We start from the raw sequence: 24,531 nt of genomic DNA on the forward strand, positions 1-24,531 counted from the left end.
TGCAGCATGCAATTTGCCTCCAAGGCACAAAATGCAGCATGCAAGTTGCCTCCAAGGCACAAAATGCAGCATGCAAGTTGCCTCCAAGGCACAAAATGCAGCATGCAAGTTGCCTCCAAGGCACAAAATACAACATGCAAGTTGCCTCCAAGGCACAAAATACAACATGCAAGTTGCCTCCAAGGCACAAAATGCAGCATGCAAGTTGCCTCCAAGGCACAAAATGCAGCATGCAAGTTGCCTCCAAGGCACAAAATGCAGCATGCAAGTTGCCTCCAAGGCACAAAATGCAGCATGCAAGTTGCCTCCAAGGCACAAAATGCAGCATGCAAGTTGCCTCCAAGGCACAAAATGCAGCATGCAAGTTGCCTCCAAAGCACAACAGGATCGTGCAAAAGGACCATATCGTGTGTAGACAAAAAGCCATGACTCGGCTTTTTACGTTGACAAGTCCTTGACCACCCTCAGATATCGGCAAACTCAATCTTTCCGGTCGTAGCCAATGCATTCCAGACCAGAAGAAATGAGTGACGCTCTTCTGCATTCCGTCGATTAACCCAGCAGGTGGTTGCAGAGCCAAGACCTTGTGCCACAGAATGGAGGTAACCAGGTGGTTTATGACCAATACTCTGCCACGGTAAGACAATTGGCAGAGTAGGCCTTTCCATTGTATTAAAAGCAGTTCAATGCGTTCAGGCAAACCTTCCCAGTTATGCCTGATGAAATCTCCAGGACCAAGAGAAACTCCCAAAAACTTGATCCCATCTCTTCTCCAAGTGATATTTGCAGGGAGAGACGGGGGTGAGGGGGGAGGTGGGGAGAATGGGGGGTGTGTAAGGGATTCAAGCCACAGTGCCTCAGTCTTTTTCCAGTTGATTTTTGCTGATGAGGCTCGACTAAAAAGTGCTAAAGCTTGCATCATCTTAGCAATGTCATCAGAGTTTTTGATACAAACACATATATCATCAGCATAGGCAATGGTCTTTATAGTGTGGTTTAAACCTCTAACAGTGAAACCAGTCAAAGACTTTCGAAGCGTGTTTAAGAGGGGTTCAAGGGATACGGTGTATAAAGCACCTGAAAGTGGGCAGCCCTGCCTGACACCTCATTTAATACAAAAAAGGGGGCACGAGATCATTATTTATGTTTAGCAGGGCAGATAAGTTTGAAGAACATAAATGTATGCATGATAAAACTGGATGATATTGTCGCGTAACCGTGATTAACACCACAGTTACGGATGACCGATTCGCGAGACTTTAACTCCCGAGGCGAACACTCAATGGCGGACTCACGTTCAACACCAACGCGCGAAATGGCGGGACGCAGCGAAGGCTCCGCAGCCTTATCTATTAAAATGAAACACCCAGGAAACTGCGTTCAAATATGTACAGAAAATAATATAAGGATTTATTATTAAAAGTAAAGCCAGTGAAAAAGCACGCGCCGGTAATACTAATAACTAAATCGGGACGTCCCCACACGACTGATATCAAACACAAAACGAGGGAGATTAATACGAAAATAACAAGTCACGTCGTGTACAGTGTACGCGGATTCGGGCTTATCTGTCTTTGTCGTCTTTGTGGCTGCCGTCCAACACCGCTCCTTTCGGCCCGATCGCACACCTCGCTCCAAGTTCCACGGCCCTCTGCCTCCGCCTCCAAGCGCCACCAGGCCTCGTCGGTCCAACGCAGGGCTGCACGAAGCAACCAAAAACCAAGTGCCAACTGCCAACTGCTGAGTGCCGAGTGCCAACTGCCAACTGCAACGAGCTGTGGTCACGAACTGTAGAAAATGGCACGAACCGTCAACTGCCACGAGCTCTCACTTCTCTCAACTGCCACTCCGGTACCGAACTGGGACGCTCTACTCAACTGTTCAACGAACTGGGACGACTCGAGATCAGATCGCAACTCAACTCAACTGGCGAACTCAGAGAGACTCAACTGCTCAAATGGCGTCCGACCGTCGCATATATCTCTCCCCGATGACGTCACATTGGCGCACTCCTCAGCCAATCATATGGTCCCAACTCGCCGGTCACGCCCTCTACGGCACGCGACTCCTAACATCTCCCCCGTTACGCGACCCTGCGGTCCTGTGCATAACACGTGCCGGCCCGGTTTGTAGGCCTTGGGAGGTGTACACGGTGGCGGCCAATTGTGGTGGTGTTTTTGACCTGGTTTCCTGTCAATTTAATACGGAGTCCTTGTCAGGGAAAGGGGATTATTTAATGTTGCGCTAAGGACCTAACTAATGTTTATGTGGTTTGCAGTGCCATAAAGGACAAAGGTTTGATTACTAGGTGAGACTCACAGGGGCGTTACCTTTAACCCCTCACTATTTAACACTCGAATCTCCAGGTAGATCCACACTCATACATCTTACCCCGACAACCGCCTAAACATCAATAACTTATTACATGTAGAGTCCCTGTCACGACAGCCGAATACCTACCTATTCAGATCTACCTAGCTCTAGATGTTGCATTACCAAATTCATAACACAGCCCCCCCCCTGGAACCGTAGCTCCTGCAAGGTTCACCGCAGGGCTACCATTCCAGCCTTAACACTTACTGTCACACACTTAATTAACCTACGAAATAAATCAGGAAGGGCTGTGGGAAGTGAGTCGGACTACCTACCTACACTTCCTTAACATGCTGAACCCCTTAACCATCATGCAAGTATGTACATCTTCTTCCTTGTTCCTGTGGAGGGAGGAACAAACAACACACCAAAACTCCTACCTTATCCACAAACTTAACCATCTTACCAAACTCAAAACTCTAACCTTTGTACATACCCCGGTCTACAGACCGCGTCCCCCGGTGGATGCCACAAGACTCAACCTTACCTGCGGGGCCATCCCCAATGCATCCCACTAAATTTCCACGGGCCCTGTCCAGATGTTACAGGTGAGTGACACGGCTCGGTGGATTTCGCCCACATTCATGCAACACAGACCCCTTAACCACTCATTCTCATTCCATAGGTCATCAAGGCATTTCAAAAATCAACAAAGCACTTATTCCCAATACACCCCCTGCAGGACCATGGCATTGATGTCATTCACGTGTGTGTGCATTCCTCAACTAGGCAGCGGGGAGGTACCGCACAAAAGATGGTGGGGGCGCATCAGGCTGTGGTGCCCGCAGTCCCAAAAACAAGTCAACCGACTTACAAATTCATTGCCCCCCCCCCTTTACCTCTTGGCCCCATGACAGCCCAACAGCCCCTTTCCGCCGTTACCTCGCCGGTGAGGGTCTCCACACACACCAGGCTCCTTTGCCTCCTGCTTTCGCGCAGCAACACGGGTCACCGGGGGACTTCCTCACCCCGCGGCGCCCAACCAGACCCTCCACCGACGAGCTCCAATTTCCAGTTACCACCGGCTGCCAGGGGTAATTGCCGCAGAGGGGGGCCCGCAGGCATCGCTCCTCAGAGCTTGCTCTGTACCTGCGGACACACACACACCTTCCCCACCCACAAGACCCCAAAACACACTTCCTCCCCCACTGCCATTCAATTCTCCACACAACTCAGCACAATTCAGTACAATTCCATAGATGGTGTAAAAGGTGTTACAAGGCTTGCCATGGCCTGCTACATGTGAAATTCCCCCAGTTCACATTTAAACCATCACATCTTCCCAAAAGCACATTTCCAAAAGCACAATTATCACCCCTCATTATCTCCAATAATCATCACACACTCTCCAGGTTCCACTCTCACGACCACATCAAAACACGTAACCACAATACAAAAACATACGCCACCCACAAGACACTGTGGCTCCCATTCCATCCCCTCACCGGCCATGTCATCACTCACACCCGCCTCCCAACTCCAAGTTACATGTCCCCAATTTCCAAAGCAAATCCTGAAGCCTGGGACAGTACTCCTCAAAGCACTCACCTTAAGTGCAGGTAGTTGCAGGTTGGTCAGGTTCAAAGTGCAATCCACCCATACAATTCCCAAAATTTCACATTGGGCCTACCAAATCCTTCCAAATTTCTCTTTTGTCCCCACTACACTGGCAGGTATGTGGATCCGCATCCAACGGTGATCATCACTACACAACTACCTGTGGCCACGACAGCTCTGCACCTCTACCGTGCAAGGGTCACCGGGACAAGGTGAGCAGTCAAAACGCCAACATGGCCCATGAGTGTCCATAAGGGTGCGACCCACCATCCATCCTTCGGCCCCCCTGCGAGGAACACAGCTGCAGCAGCCCCAGCTGGCCAATGTGGTGAGCACTTGCTGCCACAACACACACTACCGCACACACAACCTCGGCCCTGGGGGGCACGGTCGCAGTGCGTGGCATCCCTACAGCCACGTCCCCTGCACCTCCCCATCATCCCCCAGTCCGACTACAGAACTGCAGCCCCCCAGTGCTCACCCACACTTGACCACACCAAGGTCCAGTCAACAGCCATGCTCCACCAGGAGACCCACCCAGAAGACATGGTCCACACACCTCGGACACGCACAGCACCACGTTGACCCTCAGGCTACACAACTACATCCCCATCATCCCGCGTCCCAAATATCAGCACAGTTGCCCCCGCAACCAGTTGAAAGCTGTGTCTTGCTACCCTATTAATTTCATCACAGCCTCCAACACTTTGGTCTACACACCTGGATCAATAATGGCGTCACTATACAGTGTCCACCATGGCATTTCACAATCCACCCTTAAATTTCCATCTAACCCACAGATTACCCATGCCAACCATTTGTCACATTTCACTCACCTCACCAAAGAAGGATGCTTTGCCATACACATGCCAGCCGAGCATGGCCCATATGCTCGGCTCGTTACACATCTCCCGATTCACATCCCCATGGCTCTCTTCCCAACCCGAGAGTCCATAAATCAGAACGGAGCATCTGTGGAAGGTCACTCACACCATCACGTTCCACAGATGCCCCAATGGTTGTCCGGCAGGCTATCTCCATCCCTGTCCATTCGGTTCGACCCGCGTCCATAGACCAACCACCATGCCAGGTCACCACATGCTGGTTGTCCCAGAGTCCCTGGAGGAGAGTGCCAGGCCGCATGCCCGGGTGGTCACCACATCAGTCCCAAGTTGGCCGTCCGCAGTGCCACCACCAAAGCGCGACCCACAACACCTCCCCCTAGTGGTCCTCAATATTTGCCATCCCAGGCTTGAGAAACCACCTCGGACCTCCCTGGAGGTCTTAACCCCCACCAGGGTCCGGTGACCCTGCCGGCCCGAGCCACCAGCTCGGACGGCGCCCCGACGGGCAAGGGACGCCACACTCCACCAGACCCCCCGTGGGACCCAGGTCGTACCTCGACACCCAAGGCTGGACCCCACGTCCAAATCTCGCCATCACAGCCCCCCAGCTGGCTGGCATACCCAAATTTTGAAAGGGGCAACTTTTGCCCGAGGCCATCACCCATGACCTCTCCATATCCAGATCCCGCAGCCCGGGGACCAATCCCAACCATGGCTGCTCCAAATCAAGTTCCCATTGTAATTTTATTTTAAATTTTATTTTACAAATTTTCATTCCCACCGCCAAACCGCAGCTGCAGGGAACAACCTCTACCACCGGTTGTTCTGCCCCTCCCTGCAGTTGATCCAAATTCCCTACAGGGACCAAATCTCCAGAAGCTCTATCTCCCGATCCTCCAAGATCCAAATCCAGCCCGGAGCCAACACACTCCCCCAACTGGTTGTCCAATTTTGGAGCCTCGGTTTCCAAATAGCAGTGTACAGTGAGCGTCCCCTCGGTCATTCCAACCACCTCCTCGGACCAACTCACCTCTTCCCCCAGACTCCTTTGGGCCTGAACAAGCTCTACCTCCATGGGACTGTCACAGGTCTCCAGCCGCTGGATCAAATCATCCTCATCATGACAAATCATTCCTGGCCCCGCCAGGCTTTGATCAATATCCCCAATAAATACCTGGTCCGGCTCCATTGCACGGACCCCCAAAAACTCTACCCCCTCTTGCTCCGCACCACCGCCCTGGTGCTGCACAATTCCAAATTCATCCCCCGGTTGGGGTGTTGTGACATCCACACGGTCCCGATAAACAACCAGGCCAGAATGTGGGAAACATTCCCCATTACAACTCTCACATTCCAAATTTCCTTCCCCGCTCACCTGTGGACACTCCACGTTTACCTGCAGGCATTCCCCCTCTACCTGTACACATTCCCCATCCACCTGTGGACATTCCCCATCCACCTGTGGACATTCCCCATCCACCTGTGGACCTGCGGTCTCCCCATTTACTTCAATTGCCATTCCCTGTGCAATTCCCAATTTTGCCATTCCCGGCTCCTGAGCCCCGTATTTTTCACTCCGAGCCCTCGCTTCGTCCCTCATTACCTCCATTTGGTTCTCCAATCGCTCCCTCTGAGCCCTCATGTCTTCCATCTGCTTTCCCAATCGCTCACTATCGGCCCTCATGTCTCCCATCTGCTTTCCCAATCGCTCACTATCGGCCCTCTGAGCATTTATTAAATTTACTATGGTCTGGAGATCTATCGGGGCCGTCCCAGCGGCGGGGAAAGTTCCAACGCTATCCTCCTTATCCCCCATTTCCGGCTCACTCCCGACGCTGACGGAGGCCTCGCTGCGTACTTCCATCTCGTCAATTTCCGACATCCGCTTTCCGGAAGATTGTTTCCCGCGCGCGTATTTATTTTAATAATTCCAGTAACACAATTTAAATTTGACGAAGACGCGATATCGCGCTCCGTATGCCCAATTGATTACTAAATTTCTCCGCCTCGCCTATAACAATTTTGCGTTCGAACGTCGGGCGCAATGTACGCCCGACCGTGTCGATGTCGCCCCGCGGACAAAAAAATTTGTCCGACCGTGTCGATGTCTCGCCGCGGACAAAAAAATTTGTCCGACGGGTTCAAATCCTACACTCCTGACACCACTTGTCGCGTAACCGTGATTAACACCACAGTTACGGATGACCGATTCGCGAGACTTTAACTCCCGAGGCGAACACTCAATGGCGGACTCACGTTCAACACCAACGCGCGAAATGGCGGGACGCAGCGAAGGCTCCGCAGCCTTATCTATTAAAATGAAACACCCAGGAAACTGCGTTCAAATATGTACAGAAAATAATATAAGGATTTATTATTAAAAGTAAAGCCAGTGAAAAAGCACGCGCCGGTAATACTAATAACTAAATCGGGACGTCCCCACACGACTGATATCAAACACAAAACGAGGGAGATTAATACGAAAATAACAAGTCACGTCGTGTACAGTGTACGCGGATTCGGGCTTATCTGTCTTTGTCGTCTTTGTGGCTGCCGTCCAACACCGCTCCTTTCGGCCCGATCGCACACCTCGCTCCAAGTTCCACGGCCCTCTGCCTCCGCCTCCAAGCGCCACCAGGCCTCGTCGGTCCAACGCAGGGCTGCACGAAGCAACCAAAAACCAAGTGCCAACTGCCAACTGCTGAGTGCCGAGTGCCAACTGCCAACTGCAACGAGCTGTGGTCACGAACTGTAGAAAATGGCACGAACCGTCAACTGCCACGAGCTCTCACTTCTCTCAACTGCCACTCCGGTACCGAACTGGGACGCTCTACTCAACTGTTCAACGAACTGGGACGACTCGAGATCAGATCGCAACTCAACTCAACTGGCGAACTCAGAGAGACTCAACTGCTCAAATGGCGTCCGACCGTCGCATATATCTCTCCCCGATGACGTCACATTGGCGCACTCCTCAGCCAATCATATGGTCCCAACTCGCCGGTCACGCCCTCTACGGCACGCGACTCCTAACATCTCCCCCGTTACGCGACCCTGCGGTCCTGTGCATAACACGTGCCGGCCCGGTTTGTAGGCCTTGGGAGGTGTACACGGTGGCGGCCAATTGTGGTGGTGTTTTTGACCTGGTTTCCTGTCAATTTAATACGGAGTCCTTGTCAGGGAAAGGGGATTATTTAATGTTGCGCTAAGGACCTAACTAATGTTTATGTGGTTTGCAGTGCCATAAAGGACAAAGGTTTGATTACTAGGTGAGACTCACAGGGGCGTTACCTTTAACCCCTCACTATTTAACACTCGAATCTCCAGGTAGATCCACACTCATACATCTTACCCCGACAACCGCCTAAACATCAATAACTTATTACATGTAGAGTCCCTGTCACGACAGCCGAATACCTACCTATTCAGATCTACCTAGCTCTAGATGTTGCATTACCAAATTCATAACAATATTCATACAATACTTACCCTGCGTGGTCTTGAGAAGGACTTGGTGCAAGCCAACTCTTGTTTTTTTAAAGGGTTTTTTTTGATCCAAGATGGCGCCTGTACCACGTGACCAATGACGTCATAATTATCATTAGAACAATTCTACAGGAGGAGCCACCCATATTCTGAAAATTTCGTGTTCATCGGACTAACAGTTGCAGAGGAATTTTTTTTTTTCATACTGATCAGATCAAGCGTTGTACTTGTCGAATTATGATGTCATACTGGAGGTACCTATGACATCATCATTAACATATCTTATTCTGCATGGGGTGTACTTGACAATGAGCCATGTTTCAATTTTTTCCATTAAGCGGTTTGGGAGATATAGAGGTGTAACATTTTTCCAAGATGGCGTCCATACCACGTGACCTATGATGTCATAATTATCAGCAAAAACAGGCAGAGGCACTCCTACGGTAAAATTTCATGTCAATCAGACCAACGGTTGCCGAGAAAATGAATTTTTAAAATGCACACACGCACACGGCACATGACACATGAGACATGACACACGACACAAGTACGCAACTGAATGCTTAACCCCGCTTTTTGCTTCGCAAGCACAGGGTAATAAAAGGTCCAAAACCAAGTCGATTTAAGACTTCGGACAAGTATTCATGAGAAACATAATCAAAAGCCTTCTCCTGATCTAGGAAAACAAGGCCAACACTTTCATGATGGATATCACAATCATCAACCAGATCACGAACTCGATGGTATTCATAGAATACTTACCCTGCGCAGTCAACTTGTTGTGAGCCAACTCTTCTGTTTTTTTACATTTTTTTTCTTTGATCCAATATGGCTGCCAGACCACGTGAGCGATGACATCATAAATTTATATTCTCTAATATTGTTGCATAGATCACGCTCAATACATTTCAAACTGATCAGACTAAGTGTTGTCCCTGTCCAATTATGGCACCATTGACGTCATCATTAACAACACCTATTCCCATATGGAGTTCTTTACAATGAGCCATGTTTCAATTTTTACCATGCAGCAGTTTTGAAGATATAGAGGTGCAACATTTTTTGTTTTTTCCAAGATGGCACCTGTACCACATGACCTATGACGTCATGATTATCATTAAAATATTCTAAAGGAGGAGGGGCTCCTCTGGTGACAATTTCGTGTCCATCAGACCAATAGTTGCTGAAATTTTAAAAATGATCGGATGGATAAGTGTTGTATTTGTCGAATTATGACGCCATAACAAAAGCACCAATGACATAATCATTAACATATCTTATTCCCCATGGGGAGTAGTTGACAATGAGCCAAGTCTCAATTTTTTCCATTGAGTGGTTTCAGAGATATAGAGGTGAGAAGTTTTTCCAGGAGGGCGCCTGTACCACGTGACCTACGACGTCATAATAACACCACGTGACCTCCGCGCGCGAACGCAGGTTAATAACAAATATTGTCATGGATATTATGACCAGGGACACAATAAGTTTGGTCCATGTTGGGTAGTTGGATATGGATATTATGACCAGCGGAATTAAAGGAACCTTGGGTAGTTGGGGGGGGGGGGAGGGAAACCGTAACAGGTTTAACAGTTTGAGGTTCTTTGTCAGTTTTACAAGTGTGCTCAGGTATGTTATGTAAAACAGCCGGCACAGGGACTGTTGGGGTTGGAATGTTTTCATTGTGCTCAGCAATGGGGGGCACTGGAGGTGGTATGACACTGAGACACACACACACACACACACACACACACACACACACACACACACACACACACACACACACACACACACACACACACACACACACACACACACACACACACACACACACACACACACACGAATTTGTCCAATCGGGATGGGTGTTTTTTGAGAGTGGGAGACACCATGTGTCCCAACTGCACACTGGATGGCTGTTGGCTCCCGGCACTGGTAGGTGTCAGTCACCCTCCCCACTATAGTCAGGTTCACTATGTTTTTTCGTTCAAAATTTTGTTAGATTAGCAAAACTATACATTTTTGGAATATTCAGAGCGTGAGGAATCCAAAAATTAATGTTTGCATTTGCGTAGACACCTTTGCGAAAATGACACTCAGGACAGTAATGAAGATCTGTAAAAGCATATTCCTGAACGGTATAGACCTCGTAGATCCTGTGTATAGGACTTATAGTTCAATCTGATACTACCTATAACTTCCTATAACAACCTATAACTTCAAAGGACTTGCAATATCATGTATTATGTAATACAGTTATATCACAAATATAAAGACAATGGTTTTCAATTACCTTTGTTTGTTGCTTTTCTATAATCCTGAGCACTATTTTGAGGCCTTTATTGGATTCCTTGACCCAGAAAACATAGGATTAGCATATTTAATTAAGTCTCCAGGTTGACTAGAAGCCGAGATAGCGCAAAATACAACATGCAAGTTGCCTCCAAGGCACAAAATGCAGCATGCAAGTTGCCTCCAAGGCACAAAATGCAGCATGCAAGTTGCCTCCAAAGCACAAAATGCAGCATGCAAGTTGCCTCCAAGGCAAAAATGCAGCATGCAAGTTGCCTCCAAAGCACAAAATGCAGCATGCAAGTTGCCTCCAAGGCACAAAATGCAGCATGCAAGTTGCCTCCAAAGCACAAAATACAACATGCAAGTTGCCTCCAAGGCAAAAATGCAGCATGCAAGTTGCCTCCAAAGCACAAAATGCAGCATGCAAGTTGCCTCCAAGGCACAAAATGCAGCATGCAAGTTGCCTCCAAGGCACAAAATGCAGCATGCAAGTTGCCTCCAAAGCACAAAATGCAGCATGCAAGTTGCCTCCAAGGCACAAAATGCAGCATGCAAGTTGCCTCCAAAGCACAAAATACAACATGCAAGTTGCCTCCAAGGCAAAAATGCAGCATGCAAGTTGCCTCCAAAGCACAAAATGCAGCATGCAAGTTGCCTCCAAGGCACAAAATGCAGCATGCAAGTTGCCTCCAAAGCACAAAATACAACATGCAAGTTGCCTCCAAGGCAAAAATGCAGCATGCAAGTTGCCTCCAAAGCACAAAATGCAGCATGCAAGTTACCTCCAAGGCACAAAATGCAGCATGCAAGTTGCCTCCAAGGCACAAAATGCAGCATGCAAGTTGCCTCCAAGGCACAATATGCAGCATGCAAGTTGCCTCCAAGGCACAAAATGCAGCATGCAAGTTGCCTCCAAGGCACAAAATGCAGCATGCAAGTTGCCTCCAAGGCACAAAATGCAGCATGCAAGTTGCCTCCAAGGCACAAAATGCAGCATGCAAGTTGCCTCCAAAGCACAAAATGCAGCATGCAAGTTGCCTCCAAGGCACAAAATGCAGCATGCAAGTTGCCTCCAAGGCACAAAATGCAGCATGCAGGTTGCCTCCAAGGCACATAATGCAGCATGCAAGTTGCCTCCAAGGCACAAAATGCAGCATGCAAGTTGCCTCCAAGGCACAAAATGCAGCATGCAAGTTGCCTCCAAGGCACAAAATGCAGCATGCAAGTTGCCTCCAAGACACAAAATGCAGCATGCAAGTTGCCTCCAAAGCACAAAATTCAGCATGCAAGTTGCCTCCAAGGCACAAAATTCAGCATGCAAGTTGCCTCCAAGGCACAAAATGCAGCATGCAAGTTGCCTCCAAGGCACAAAATGCAGCATGCAAGTTGCCTCCAAAGCACAAAATACAACATGCAAGTTGCCTCCAAGGCACAAAATGCAACATGCAAGTTGCCTCCAAGGCACAAAATGCAGCATGCAAGTTGCCTCCAAGGCACAAAATGCAGCATGCAAGTTGCCTCCAAAGCACAAAATACAACATGCAAGTTGCCTCCAAGGCACAAAATGCAGCATGCAAGTTGCCTCCAAGGCACAAAATGCAGCATGCAAGTTGCCTCCAAAGCACAAAATGCAGCATGCAAGTTGCCTCCAAGGCAAAAATGCAGCATGCAAGTTGCCTCCAAAGCACAAAATGCAGCATGCAAGTTGCCTCCAAGGCACAAAATGCAGCATGCAAGTTGCCTCCAAGGCACAAAATGCAGCATGCAAGTTGCCTCCAAAGCACAAAATGCAGCATGCAAGTTGCCTCCAAGGCACAAAATGCAGCATGCAAGTTGCCTCCAAGGCACAAAATGCAGCATGCAAGTTGCCTCCAAGGCACAAAATGCAGCATGCAAGTTGCCTCCAAGGCACAAAATGCAGCATGCAAGTTGCCTCCAAGGCACAAAATGCAGCATGCAAGTTGCCTCCAAAGCACAAAATGCAGCATGCAAGTTGCCTCCAAGGCACAAAATGCAGCATGCAAGTTGCCTCCAAAGCACAAAATGCAGCATGCAAGTTGCCTCCAAGGCACAAAATGCAGCATGCAAGTTGCCTCCAAGGCACAAAATGCAGCATGCAAGTTGCCTCCAAGGCACAAAATACAGCATGCAAGTTGCCTCCAAGGCACAAAATACAGCATGCAAGTTGCCTCCAAGGCACAAAATGCAGCATGCAAGTTGCCTCCAAGGCACAAAATGCAGCATGCAAGTTGCCTCCAAAGCAAAAAATGCAGCATGCAAGTTGCCTCCAAGGCACAAAATGCAGTATGCAAGTTGCCTCCAAAGCACAAAATGCAGCATGCAAGTTGCCTCCAAGGCACAAAATGCAGCATGCAAGTTGCCTCCAAGGCACAAAATGCAGCATGCAAGTTGCCTCCAAGGCACAAAATGCAGCATGCAAGTTGCCTCCAAGGCACAAAATGCAGCATGCAAGTTGCCTCCAAGGCACAAAATGCAGCATGCAAGTTGCCTCCAAGGCACAAAATGCAGCATGCAAGTTGCCTCCAAGGCACAAAATGCAGCATGCAAGTTACCTCCAAGGCACAAAATGCAGCATGCAAGTTGCCTCCAAGGCACAAAATGCAGCATGCAAGTTGCCTCCAAGGCACAATATGCAGCATGCAAGTTGCCTCCAAGGCACAAAATGCAGCATGCAAGTTGCCTCCAAGGCACAAAATGCAGCATGCAAGTTGCCTCCAAGGCACAAAATGCAGCATGCAAGTTGCCTCCAAGGCACAAAATGCAGCATGCAAGTTGCCTCCAAAGCACAAAATGCAGCATGCAAGTTGCCTCCAAGGCACAAAATGCAGCATGCAAGTTGCCTCCAAGGCACAAAATGCAGCATGCAGGTTGCCTCCAAGGCACAAAATGCAGCATGCAAGTTGCCTCCAAGGCACAAAATGCAGCATGCAAGTTGCCTCCAAGGCACAAAATGCAGCATGCAAGTTGCCTCCAAGGCACAAAATGCAGCATGCAAGTTGCCTCCAAGACACAAAATGCAGCATGCAAGTTGCCTCCAAAGCACAAAATTCAGCATGCAAGTTGCCTCCAAGGCACAAAATTCAGCATGCAAGTTGCCTCCAAGGCACAAAATGCAGCATGCAAGTTGCCTCCAAGGCACAAAATGCAGCATGCAAGTTGCCTCCAAGGCACAAAATGCAGCATGCAAGTTGCCTCCAAGGCACAAAATGCAGCATGCAAGTTGCCTCCAAGGCACAAAATGCAGCATGCAAGTTGCCTCCAAGGCACAAAATGCAGCATGCAAGTTGCCTCCAAGGCACAAAATGCAGCATGCAAGTTGCCTCCAAGGCACAAAATGCAGCATGCAAGTTGCCTCCAAGGCACAAAATACAACATGCAACTTGCCTCCAAGGCACAAAATACAACATGCAAGTTGCCTCCAAGGCACAAAATACAACATGCAAGTTGCCTCCAAGGCACAAAATGCAGCATGCAAGTTGCCTCCAAGGCACAAAAGGCAGCATGCAAGTTGCCTCCAAGGCACAAAATGCAGCATGCAAGTTGCCTCCAAGGCACAAAATGCAGCATGCAATTTGCCTCCAAGGCACAAAATGCAGCATGCAAGTTGCCTCCAAGGCACAAAATGCAGCATGCAAGTTGCCTCCAAGGCACAAAATGCAGCATGCAAGTTGCCTCCAAGGCACAAAATACAACATGCAAGTTGCCTCCAAGGCACAAAATACAACATGCAAGTTGCCTCCAAGGCACAAAATGCAGCATGCAAGTTGCCTCCAAGGCACAAAATGCAGCATGCAAGTTGCCTCCAAGGCACAAAATGCAGCATGCAAGTTGCCTCCAAGGCACAAAATGCAGCATGCAAGTTGCCTCCAAGGCACAAAATGCAGCATGCAAGTTGCCTCCAAGGCACAAAATGCAGCATGCAAGTTGCCTCCAAAGCACAACAGGATCGTGCAAAAGGACCATATCGTGTGTAGACAAAAAGCCATGACTCGGCTTTTTACGTTGACAAGTCCTTGACCACCCTCAGATATCGGCAAACTCAATCTTTCCGGTCGTAGCCAATGCATTCCAGACCAGAAGAAATGAGTGACGCTCTTCTGCATTCCGTCGATTAACCCAGCAGGTGGTTGCAGAGCCAAGACCTTGTGCCACAGAATGGAGGTAACCAGGTGGTTTATGACCAATACTCTGCCACGGTAAGACAATTGGCAGAGTAGGCCTTTCCATTGTATTAAAAGCAGTTCAATGCGTTCAGGCAAACCTTCCCAGTTATGCCTGATGAAATCTCCAGGACCAAGAGAAACTCCCAAAAACTTGATCCCATCTCTTCTCCAAGTGATATTTGCAGGGAGAGACGGGGGTGAGGGGGGAGGTGGGGAGAATGGGGGGTGTGTAAGGGATTCAAGCCACAGTGCCTCAGTCTTTTTCCAGTTGATTTTTGCTGATGAGGCTCGACTAAAAAGTGCTAAAGCTTGCATCATCTTAGCAATGTCATCAGAGTTTTTGATACAAACACATATATCATCAGCATAGGCAATGGTCTTTATAGTGTGGTTTAAACCTCTAACAGTGAAACCAGTCAAAGACTTTCGAAGCGTGTTTAAGAGGGGTTCAAGGGATACGGTGTATAAAGCACCTGAAAGTGGGCAGCCCTGCCTGACACCTCATTTAATACAAAAAAGGGGGCACGAGATCATTATTTATGTTTAGCAGGGCAGATAAGTTTGAAGAACATAAATGTATGCATGATAAAACTGGATGATATTCATACAATACTTACCCTGCGTGGTCTTGAGAAGGACTTGGTGCAAGCCAACTCTTGTTTTTTTAAAGGGTTTTTTTTGATCCAAGATGGCGCCTGTACCACGTGACCAATGACGTCATAATTATCATTAGAACAATTCTACAGGAGGAGCCACCCATATTCTGAAAATTTCGTGTTCATCGGACTAACAGTTGCAGAGGAATTTTTTTTTTTCATACTGATCAGATCAAGCGTTGTACTTGTCGAATTATGATGTCATACTGGAGGTACCTATGACATCATCATTAACATATCTTATTCTGCATGGGGTGTACTTGACAATGAGCCATGTTTCAATTTTTTCCATTAAGCGGTTTGGGAGATATAGAGGTGTAACATTTTTCCAAGATGGCGTCCATACCACGTGACCTATGATGTCATAATTATCAGCAAAAACAGGCAGAGGCACTCCTACGGTAAAATTTCATGTCAATCAGACCAACGGTTGCCGAGAAAATGAATTTTTAAAATGCACACACGCACACGGCACATGACACATGAGACATGACACACGACACAAGTACGCAACTGAATGCTTAACCCCGCTTTTTGCTTCGCAAGCACAGGGTAATAAAAGGTCCAAAACCAAGTCGATTTAAGACTTCGGACAAGTATTCATGAGAAACATAATCAAAAGCCTTCTCCTGATCTAGGAAAACAAGGCCAACACTTTCATGATGGATATCACAATCATCAACCAGATCACGAACTCGATGGTATTCATAGAATACTTACCCTGCGCAGTCAACTTGTTGTGAGCCAACTCTTCTGTTTTTTTACATTTTTTTTCTTTGATCCAATATGGCTGCCAGACCACGTGAGCGATGACATCATAAATTTATATTCTTTAATATTGTTGCATAGATCACGCTCAATACATTTCAAACTGATCAGACTAAGTGTTGTCCCTGTCCAATTATGGCACCATTGACGTCATCATTAACAACACCTATTCCCATATGGAGTTCTTTACAATGAGCCATGTTTCAATTTTTACCATGCAGCAGTTTTGAAGATATAGAGGTGCAACATTTTTTGTTTTTTCCAAGATGGCACCTGTACCACATGACCTATGACGTCATGATTATCATTAAAATATTCTAAAGGAGGAGGGGCTCCTCTGGTGACAATTTCGTGTCCATCAGACCAATAGTTGCTGAAATTTTAAAAATGATCGATTGGATAAGTGTTGTATTTGTCGAATTATGACGCCATAACAAAAGCACCAATGACATAATCATTAACATATCATATTCCCCATGGGGAGTAGTTGACAATGAGCCAAGTCTCAATTTTTTCCATTGAGTGGTTTCAGAGATATAGAGGTGAGAAGTTTTTCCAGGAGGGCGCCTGTACCACGTGACCTACGACGTCATAATAACACCACGTGACCTCCGCGCGCGAACGCAGGTTAATAACAAATATTGTCATGGATATTATGACCAGGGACACAATAAGTTTGGTCCATGTTGGGTAGTTGGATATGGATATTATGACCAGCGGAATTAAAGGAACCTTGGGTAGTTGGGGGGGGGGGGGGGGAAGGGAAACCGTAACAGGTTTAACAGTTTGAGGTTCTTTGTCAGTTTTACAAGTGTGCTCAGGTATGTTATGTAAAACAGCCGGCACAGGGACTGTTGGGGTTGGAATGTTTTCATTGTGCTCAGCAATGGGGGGCACTGGAGGTGGTATGACACTGAGACACACACACACACACACACACACACACACACACACACACACACACACACACACACACACACACACACACACACACACACACACACACACACACACACACACGAATTTGTCCAATCGGGATGGGTGTTTTTTGAGAGTGGGAGACACCATGTGTCCCAACTGCACACTGGATGGCTGTTGGCTCCCGGCACTGGTAGGTGTCAGTCACCCTCCCCACTATAGTCAGGTTCACTATGTTTTTTCGTTCAAAATTTTGTTAGATTAGCAAAACTATACATTTTTGGAATATTCAGAGCGTGAGGAATCCAAAAATTAATGTTTGCATTTGCGTAGACACCTTTGCGAAAATGACACTCAGGACAGTAATGAAGATCTGTAAAAGCATATTCCTGAACGGTATAGACCTCGTAGATCCTGTGTATAGGACTTATAGTTCAATCTGATACTAACTATAACTTCCTATAACAACCTATAACTTCAAAGGACTTGCAATATCATGTATTATGTAATACAGTTATATCACAAATATAAAGACAATGGTTTTCAATTACCTTTGTTTGTTGCTTTTCTATAATCCTGAGCACTATTTTGAGGCCTTTATTGGATTCCTTGACCCAGAAAACATAGGATTAGCATATTTAATTAAGTCTCCAGGTTGACTAGAAGCCGAGATAGCGCAAAATATGTATTTTATGGCGGCCATTTTCAAAATCCAAAATGGCGGCAATGCAGGTGTCTGTGCAAATGCCAACATTGATTTTCAGATTCTCCATGCTCTGAAGATTCCAAAAATGTACAGGTTTGCTAATCCCAAAATTTTGAAAGAAATTATATTTGTTAACACAGTGAACCTGACTATCTTCATCACTGTCCTGAGTGTCATTTTCGCAAAGGTGTGTACGCAAATGCAAACATTAATTTTTGGATTCCTCATGCTCTGAATATTCCAAAAATGTATAGTTTTGCTAATCTACCAAAATTTTGAACGAAATTATATTTGTTAACATAGTGAACCTGACTACTAGCACGGTGAGCGGTGTCGGTTGAGTCGCCAACAACCCGACCGTTCGGCAGGTAGCACCGAGTTGTTACCAGGGTCCAGTGGCAGTCCCAAAAGGCTTACCTGACTCACCTGCAGACCCCAATTCTATCTATGTAAATGTGTATCGTATACTATCTATAGCGCCACCTGATGGAAGCCGGTACGCCATAAAAGTGAGACACTTAACCCGTCTGTAACGAGACAGGTTCTTTGCGAGTCAAGAAAATAAGGGCACGTGCTAAAAAAAAGTTTTGTTTTTGTCATGGGTTCAAGTCGCTACGTAATGACGTCACACGTCAGCTTTTTCCACAGGCTGACCTGAGCGCGGAGGTGATGCGGACAGAAGCGCGGGTCTGGCTCCTCGGGGGTGTTCAAATGGTTTCGCCCCTTGTGTTGTTTCCCCCCCCCCCCCCCCCACACAACGCATGGCAACGTGTGGTGTAAATGAGGTACGTATTAAAAACACTCGATGTTACCTGACAAATTTCATGCTCAGAGTCAGACAAAACACTGATCTGGCGATGGCTTCATGCTTCGATAACGTTAACAATACATTAATTACACAAGAACACCAAGTCAGATCGGTCCCTCACCTTAGTGTCTACAGTGGGTCCTTCCTGATGCCCAATTCTCTCTTTAAACCGCCGAAGGAATGCTGGCTCGGCCGGGCGGACATACGAAACATTGCGAGCCGCCATCACGATTCGACTTGTTTGCTTTCATGTTATCTACTTCAGATCCCGTTACCCCTCACCTTACTTATTCATCTCTGAATAAACTTGAACACTTCCCATTCAACTCACCACGATATTCCGTTACTATTGCACGTATAAAGTGAATCGATAAAGAGAACAGCATTAATGTTATACACCGCTTAGAAAATACGGACATTTAATTAAGGAGTAAGGAAGATGAGGATCTGATCAACATCAGAACATAAGTAAAAATAACATTATAAAAATATACAGGCCGGTTCAGACAAACATGATTCATGTAATTTCATTTAAGTGTTTCTTTTATTTCCTCGCAGCTCGGGTTTTGAGTTTGTGCAATGCATTTCCATGTCGGTATAGCTCGCTGTAGTGTTGATAAAAGTTTTTCCACGTCAGAATTTAAGTAAAACTTTGGTGGGTTGGGTAAAGTAGTGTATGCATAATGTTGTAGGAACGGCAATAAAAACACCAATCGAAGCGTGAGAATAGTCGTTGATTTATAAACTTGATCGCTTCACTATGTTGAAGGTAACGTGTTTGTGAAAATGCTTTTGCTGCTGATTCTTCGCTAAGTTCATAATTCTGCTCGGGTTGGAGACGTTAATTAACAGATAATGTTTAACTGCTCCGACTTTCATGATTGTTTGGTGTCGTGTAGGTTTTACATTTAGTAATCGCGATTCTTTGCCACAATGAGTAATTGCGTGGTGGTGCATCATGGAGCACGCCTTTCTCTGTGTGTGGGACGGGACCATCCATCGTTCAGACAGTGGGGATGTTAAAGGGCGCGAATGTGACACGAAACGAAGTGTACATTTTGAACCATTGAACCATTACCATAGAGCAAACTTCCATAACTACCACGAACGCAGAGAAATTACTTGTATAAATAAATTTTTTGTTCTTCTTAAAAATATATCTTTCAAAAAAGGATTGCAAGTTGTGCCGTCCAATGAGGTGATGGATTCGACTCCCGTTGAGTCAACAGGTGTGTGAATGATACATGTGAGCCTTGCTAGTCGAGGTGTGTGAATGATACATGTGAGCCTTGTGAGTCGAGGTGTGTGAATGATACATGTGAGCCTTGCTAGTCGAGGTGTGTGAATGATACATGTTAGCCTTGCTAGTCTAGGTGTGTGAATGAAACATGTGAGCCTTGCTAGTCGAGGTGTGTGAATGAAACATGTGAGCCTTGCTAGTCGAGGTGTGTGAATGATACATGTGAGCCTTGGTAGTCTAGGTATGTGAATGATACATGTGAGCCTTGGTAGTCTCGGTGTGTGAATGAAACATGTGAGCCTTGGTAGTCTAGGTGTGTGAATGATACATGTGAACCTTGTTAGTCTAGGTGTGTGAATGAAACATGTGAGCCTTGGTAGTCTAGGTGTGTGAATGATACATGTGAGCCTTGCTCGTCGAGGTGTGTGAATGAAACATGTGAGCCTTGGTAGTCTAGGTGTGTGAATGATACATGTGAGCCTTGCTAGTCGAGGTGTGTGAATGAAACATGTGAGCCTTGGTAGTCTAGGTGTGTGAATGATACATGTGAGCCTTGCTAGTCGAGGTGTGTGAATGAAACATGTGAGCTTTGGTAGTCCAGGTGTGTGAATGATACATGTGAGCCTTGCTCGTCGAGGTGTGTGAATGATACATGTTAGCCTTGCTAGTCGAGGTGTGTTAATGATACATGTGAGCCTTGCTAGTCGAGGTGTGTGAATGATACATGTGAGCCTTGGTAGTCTCGGTATGTGAATGATACATGTGAGCCTTGCTAGTCGAGGTGTGTGAATGATACATGTGAGCCTTGCTAGTCGAGTTGTGTGAATGATACATGTGAGCCTTGCTAGTCTTGGTGTGTGAATGAAACATGTGAGCCTTGCTAGTGGAGGTGTGTGAATGATACATGTGAGCCTTGCTAGTCGAGGTGTGTGAATGATACATGTGAGCCTTGCTAGTCGAGGTGTGTGAATGATACATGTGAGCCTTGGTAGTCCAGGTGTGTGAATGATACATGTGAGCCTTGCTAGTCGAGGTGTGTGAATGATACATGTGAGCCTTGCTAGTCGAGGTGCGTGAATGATACATGTGAGCCTTGCTAGTCGAGGTGTGTGAATGATACATGTGAGCCTTGGTAGTCTCGGTGTGTGAATGATACATGTGAGCCTTGCTAGTCTTGGTGCGTGAATGATACATGTGAGCCTTGCTAGTCTGGGTGTGTGAATGATACATATGAGCCTTGGTAGTCTAGGTGTGTGAATGATACATGTGAGCCTTGCTAGTCTTGGTGCGTGAATGATACATGTGAGCCTTGCTAGTCTGGGTGTGTGAATGATACATATGAGCCTTGGTAGTCTAGGTGTGTGAATGATACATGTGAGCCTTGCTAGTCGAGGTGTGTGAATGAAACATGTGAGCTTTGGTAGTCCAGGTGTGTGAATGATACATGTGAGCCTTGCTCGTCGAGGTGTGTGAATGATACATGTTAGCCTTGCTAGTCGAGGTGTGTTAATGATACATGTGAGCCTTGCTAGTCGAGGTGTGTGAATGATACATGTGAGCCTTGGTAGTCTCGGTATGTGAATGATACATGTGAGCCTTGCTAGTCGAGTTGTGTGAATGAAACATATGAGCCTTGCTAGTGGAGGTGTGTGAATGATACATGTGAGCCTTGCTTGTCGAGGTGTGTGAATGATACATGTGAGCCTTGCTAGTCGAGGTGTGTGAATGATACATGTGAGCCTTGGTAGTCCAGGTGTGTGAATGATACATGTGAGCCTTGCTAGTCGAGGTGTGTGAATGATACATGTGAGCCTTGCTAGTCGAGGTGCGTGAATGATACATGTGAGCCTTGGTAGTCTCGGTGTGTGAATGATACATGTGAGCCTTGCTAGTCTTGGTGCGTGAATGATACATGTGAGCCTTGCTAGTCGAGGTGTGTGAATGATACATGTGAGCCTTGGTAGTCTCGGTGTGTGAATGATACATGTGAGCCTTGCTAGTCTGGGTGTGTGAATGATGCATGTGAGCCTTGGTAGTCTCGGTGTGTGAATGATACATATGAGCCTTGGTAGTCTCGGTGTGTGAATGATACATGTGAGCCTTGGTAGTCTCGGTGTGTGAATGATACATGTGAGCCTTGGTAGTCTCGGTGTGTGAATGATGCATGTGAGCCTTGCTAGTCTGGGTGTGTGAATGATGCATGTGAGCCTTGGTAGTCTCGGTGTGTGAATGATGCATGTGAGCCATGCTAGTCTCGGTGTGTGAATGATGCATGTGAGCCTTGGTAGTCTCGGTGCGTGAATGATACATATGAGCCTTGGTAGTCTCGGTGTGTGAATGATACATGTGAGCCATGGTAGTCTCGGTGTGTGAATGATGCATGTGAGCCTTGCGCGTCTCGGTTTCTTTGGTTGATAGGTTGGTAGTCAGGCGGTATCTTTTGCATACCAGCACGAAACTTGGCACATTTAAAGGTGATTGATCAAAAGATCATCATTCTCTGATTATGGTGCCAATCTGGAGATGGCTTCCCTTGCGGTTAACCATCTGTGGACTGGGGTTTGATGAACTTCCCTACCAAACATTCGACCGTAACTTCAAAACGAAAAACACCATATAAGAACTGAAATTCCCTTGTTTTGTCATGCAATCATATTGGGGTCATTTTGACACTATTTGCATCATCCTAAATGCAAAGCATCATGGATAAATTCCAAATGACATCTTGGAAACCAAGGCTTTCAAGATCATTGGAATCTCTCGTGATAAGGCTGAGTCTATGGGTCTGTCACTTCGCCATCGCCAACAGGTCGGTGGTTTTTCTGTCTGTCTCTTTTTCCGCCTCATTTCTTGTCTTCCACCTGTGCCCTCCACATGCTTTATTCCCCACTCTCCACACAAGTATTTCCAGGATGTATGCATCCATAAGCAACTCCCTCCTGGACAAACTACCAAAATCCAAAGCCACTGCTCACCTCTGCTCATTTGTTCCCCCCCCCTCCCCCCCACTTGTGGAGCAAACTTCCACACTCTCTTCACTCTCATCCTATCCTCCCTGTCTTTAGGACAGCTGTTCACCACTATCTAAAATGTTTCGTTCACCCTATCCAAAAACAGAATTTATTCAATCCCATTAAACCATTGCAATTCCCCACTCCTCCAAAAAAAATTGTTTGTTTCAAACTTGTTCACCCCTTGCATTCTCCCCTAACCCTCATCGTTACCTGCATTCCTTGTTTGTCTGTCTTCATTTTCTCCTTCCCTGCTGTTGGCGTCAGAAAATAAGAAGGGTAATTTGGTTATGTAAAAACACAACAGTGTGATTCAACAATAACAGAAAATTAGAAGGGTAGTTTGGTTATGTCAAAAAACACAACAGTGTGACTCGACAATAACAGAAAAAAAGAAGGGTAATTAGGTTATGTAAAAACTCAACAGCGTGACTCGACAATAACAGAAAAGAAGAAGGGTATTTAGGTTATGTAAAAAACACAACAGTGTGACTCGACAATAACAGAAATAAAGAAGGGTAATTAGGTTATGTAAAAAACACAACAGTGTGCCTCGACAATAACAAAATAAGTGTAATTAGGTTATGTAAACACACAACAGTGTGACTCAACAATAACAGAAATAAAGAAGGGTAATTAGGTTATGTAAAAAACACAACAGTGTGACTCGACAATAACAGAAAAGAAGAAGGGTAATTAGGTTATGTAAAAAACACAACAGTGTGCCTCGACAATAACAAAATAAGTGTAATTAGGTTATGTAAACACACAACAGTGTGACTCGACAATAACAGAAAATAAGTGTAATTAGGTTATGTAAAAACACAACAGCGTGACTCGACAATAACAGAAATAAAGAAGGGTAATTAGGTTATGTAAAAAACACAACAGTGTGCCTCGACAATAACAAAATAAGTGTAATTAGGTTATGTAAACACACAACAGTGTGACTCGACAATAACAGAAAAGAAGAAGGGTAATTAGGTTATTTAAAAACACAACAGCGTGACTCGACAATAACAGAAAAGAAGAAGGGTAATTAGGGTATGTAAAAAACACAGCAGCGTGACTCGACAATGACAGAAAATAAGAAGGGTAATTAGGTTATGTAAAAACAACAGCGTGACTCGACAATAACAGACATAAAGAAGGGTAATTAGGTTATGTAAAAAACACAACAGTGTGACTCGACAATAACAGAAAAGAAGAAGGGTAATTAGGTTATGTAAAAACAACAGCGTGACTCGACAATAACAGACATAAAGAAGGGTAATTAGGTTATGTAAAAAACACAACAGTGTGACTCGACAATAACAGAAAAGAAGAAGGATAATTAGGTTATGTAAAAAACACAACAGTGTGCCTCGACAATAACAAAATAAGTGTAATTAGGTTATGTAAACACACAACAGTGTGACTCGACAATAACAGAAAATATGTGTAATTAGGTTATGTAAACACACAACAGTGTGACTCGACAATAATAGAAAATAAGTGTAATTAGGTTATGTAAACACACAACAGTGTAACTCGACAATAATAGAAAATAAGTGTAATTAGGTTATGTAAACACACAACAGTGTGACTCGACAATAATAGAAAATATGTGTAATTAGGTTATGTAAACACACAACAGTGTGACTCGACAATAATAGAAAATAAGTGTAATTAGGTTATGGAAACACAC

The 24,531-nt window shown here is 46.0% G+C and overlaps 2 protein-coding genes across 3 annotated transcripts in view; one reads left to right on the forward strand and one right to left on the reverse strand.

Annotated features, from left to right (window-relative positions):
* The window catches only part of KIAA1143 (KIAA1143 ortholog), a 57,763-nt gene extending 38,722 nt beyond the window's left edge, over window positions 1–19,041 (reverse strand). For both annotated transcript variants that reach the window (XM_068119070.2, XM_068119069.2), the window contains exon 1: window positions 18,715–19,041. In XM_068119070.2, the coding sequence (XP_067975171.1) occupies window positions 18,715–18,819 (105 nt within the window). In that variant the 5' untranslated portion in view covers window positions 18,820–19,041. The remainder of the gene's footprint in view (window positions 1–18,714) is intronic.
* Window positions 19,042–19,223: 182 nt separating this feature from the next.
* DHODH (dihydroorotate dehydrogenase (quinone)) overlaps window positions 19,224–24,531 on the forward strand; it is a 183,178-nt gene continuing 177,870 nt past the window's right edge. The window contains exon 1 of the mRNA XM_068119071.2: window positions 19,224–19,362. Coding sequence (XP_067975172.2) covers window positions 19,354–19,362 — 9 coding nt within the window. The 5' untranslated portion in view covers window positions 19,224–19,353. The remainder of the gene's footprint in view (window positions 19,363–24,531) is intronic.

Source organism: Myxine glutinosa, chromosome 6 (assembly GCF_964187855.1).
Source record: "Myxine glutinosa chromosome 6, kmMyxGlut1.1, whole genome shotgun sequence".
NCBI lineage: Eukaryota > Metazoa > Chordata > Myxini > Myxiniformes > Myxinidae > Myxine > Myxine glutinosa.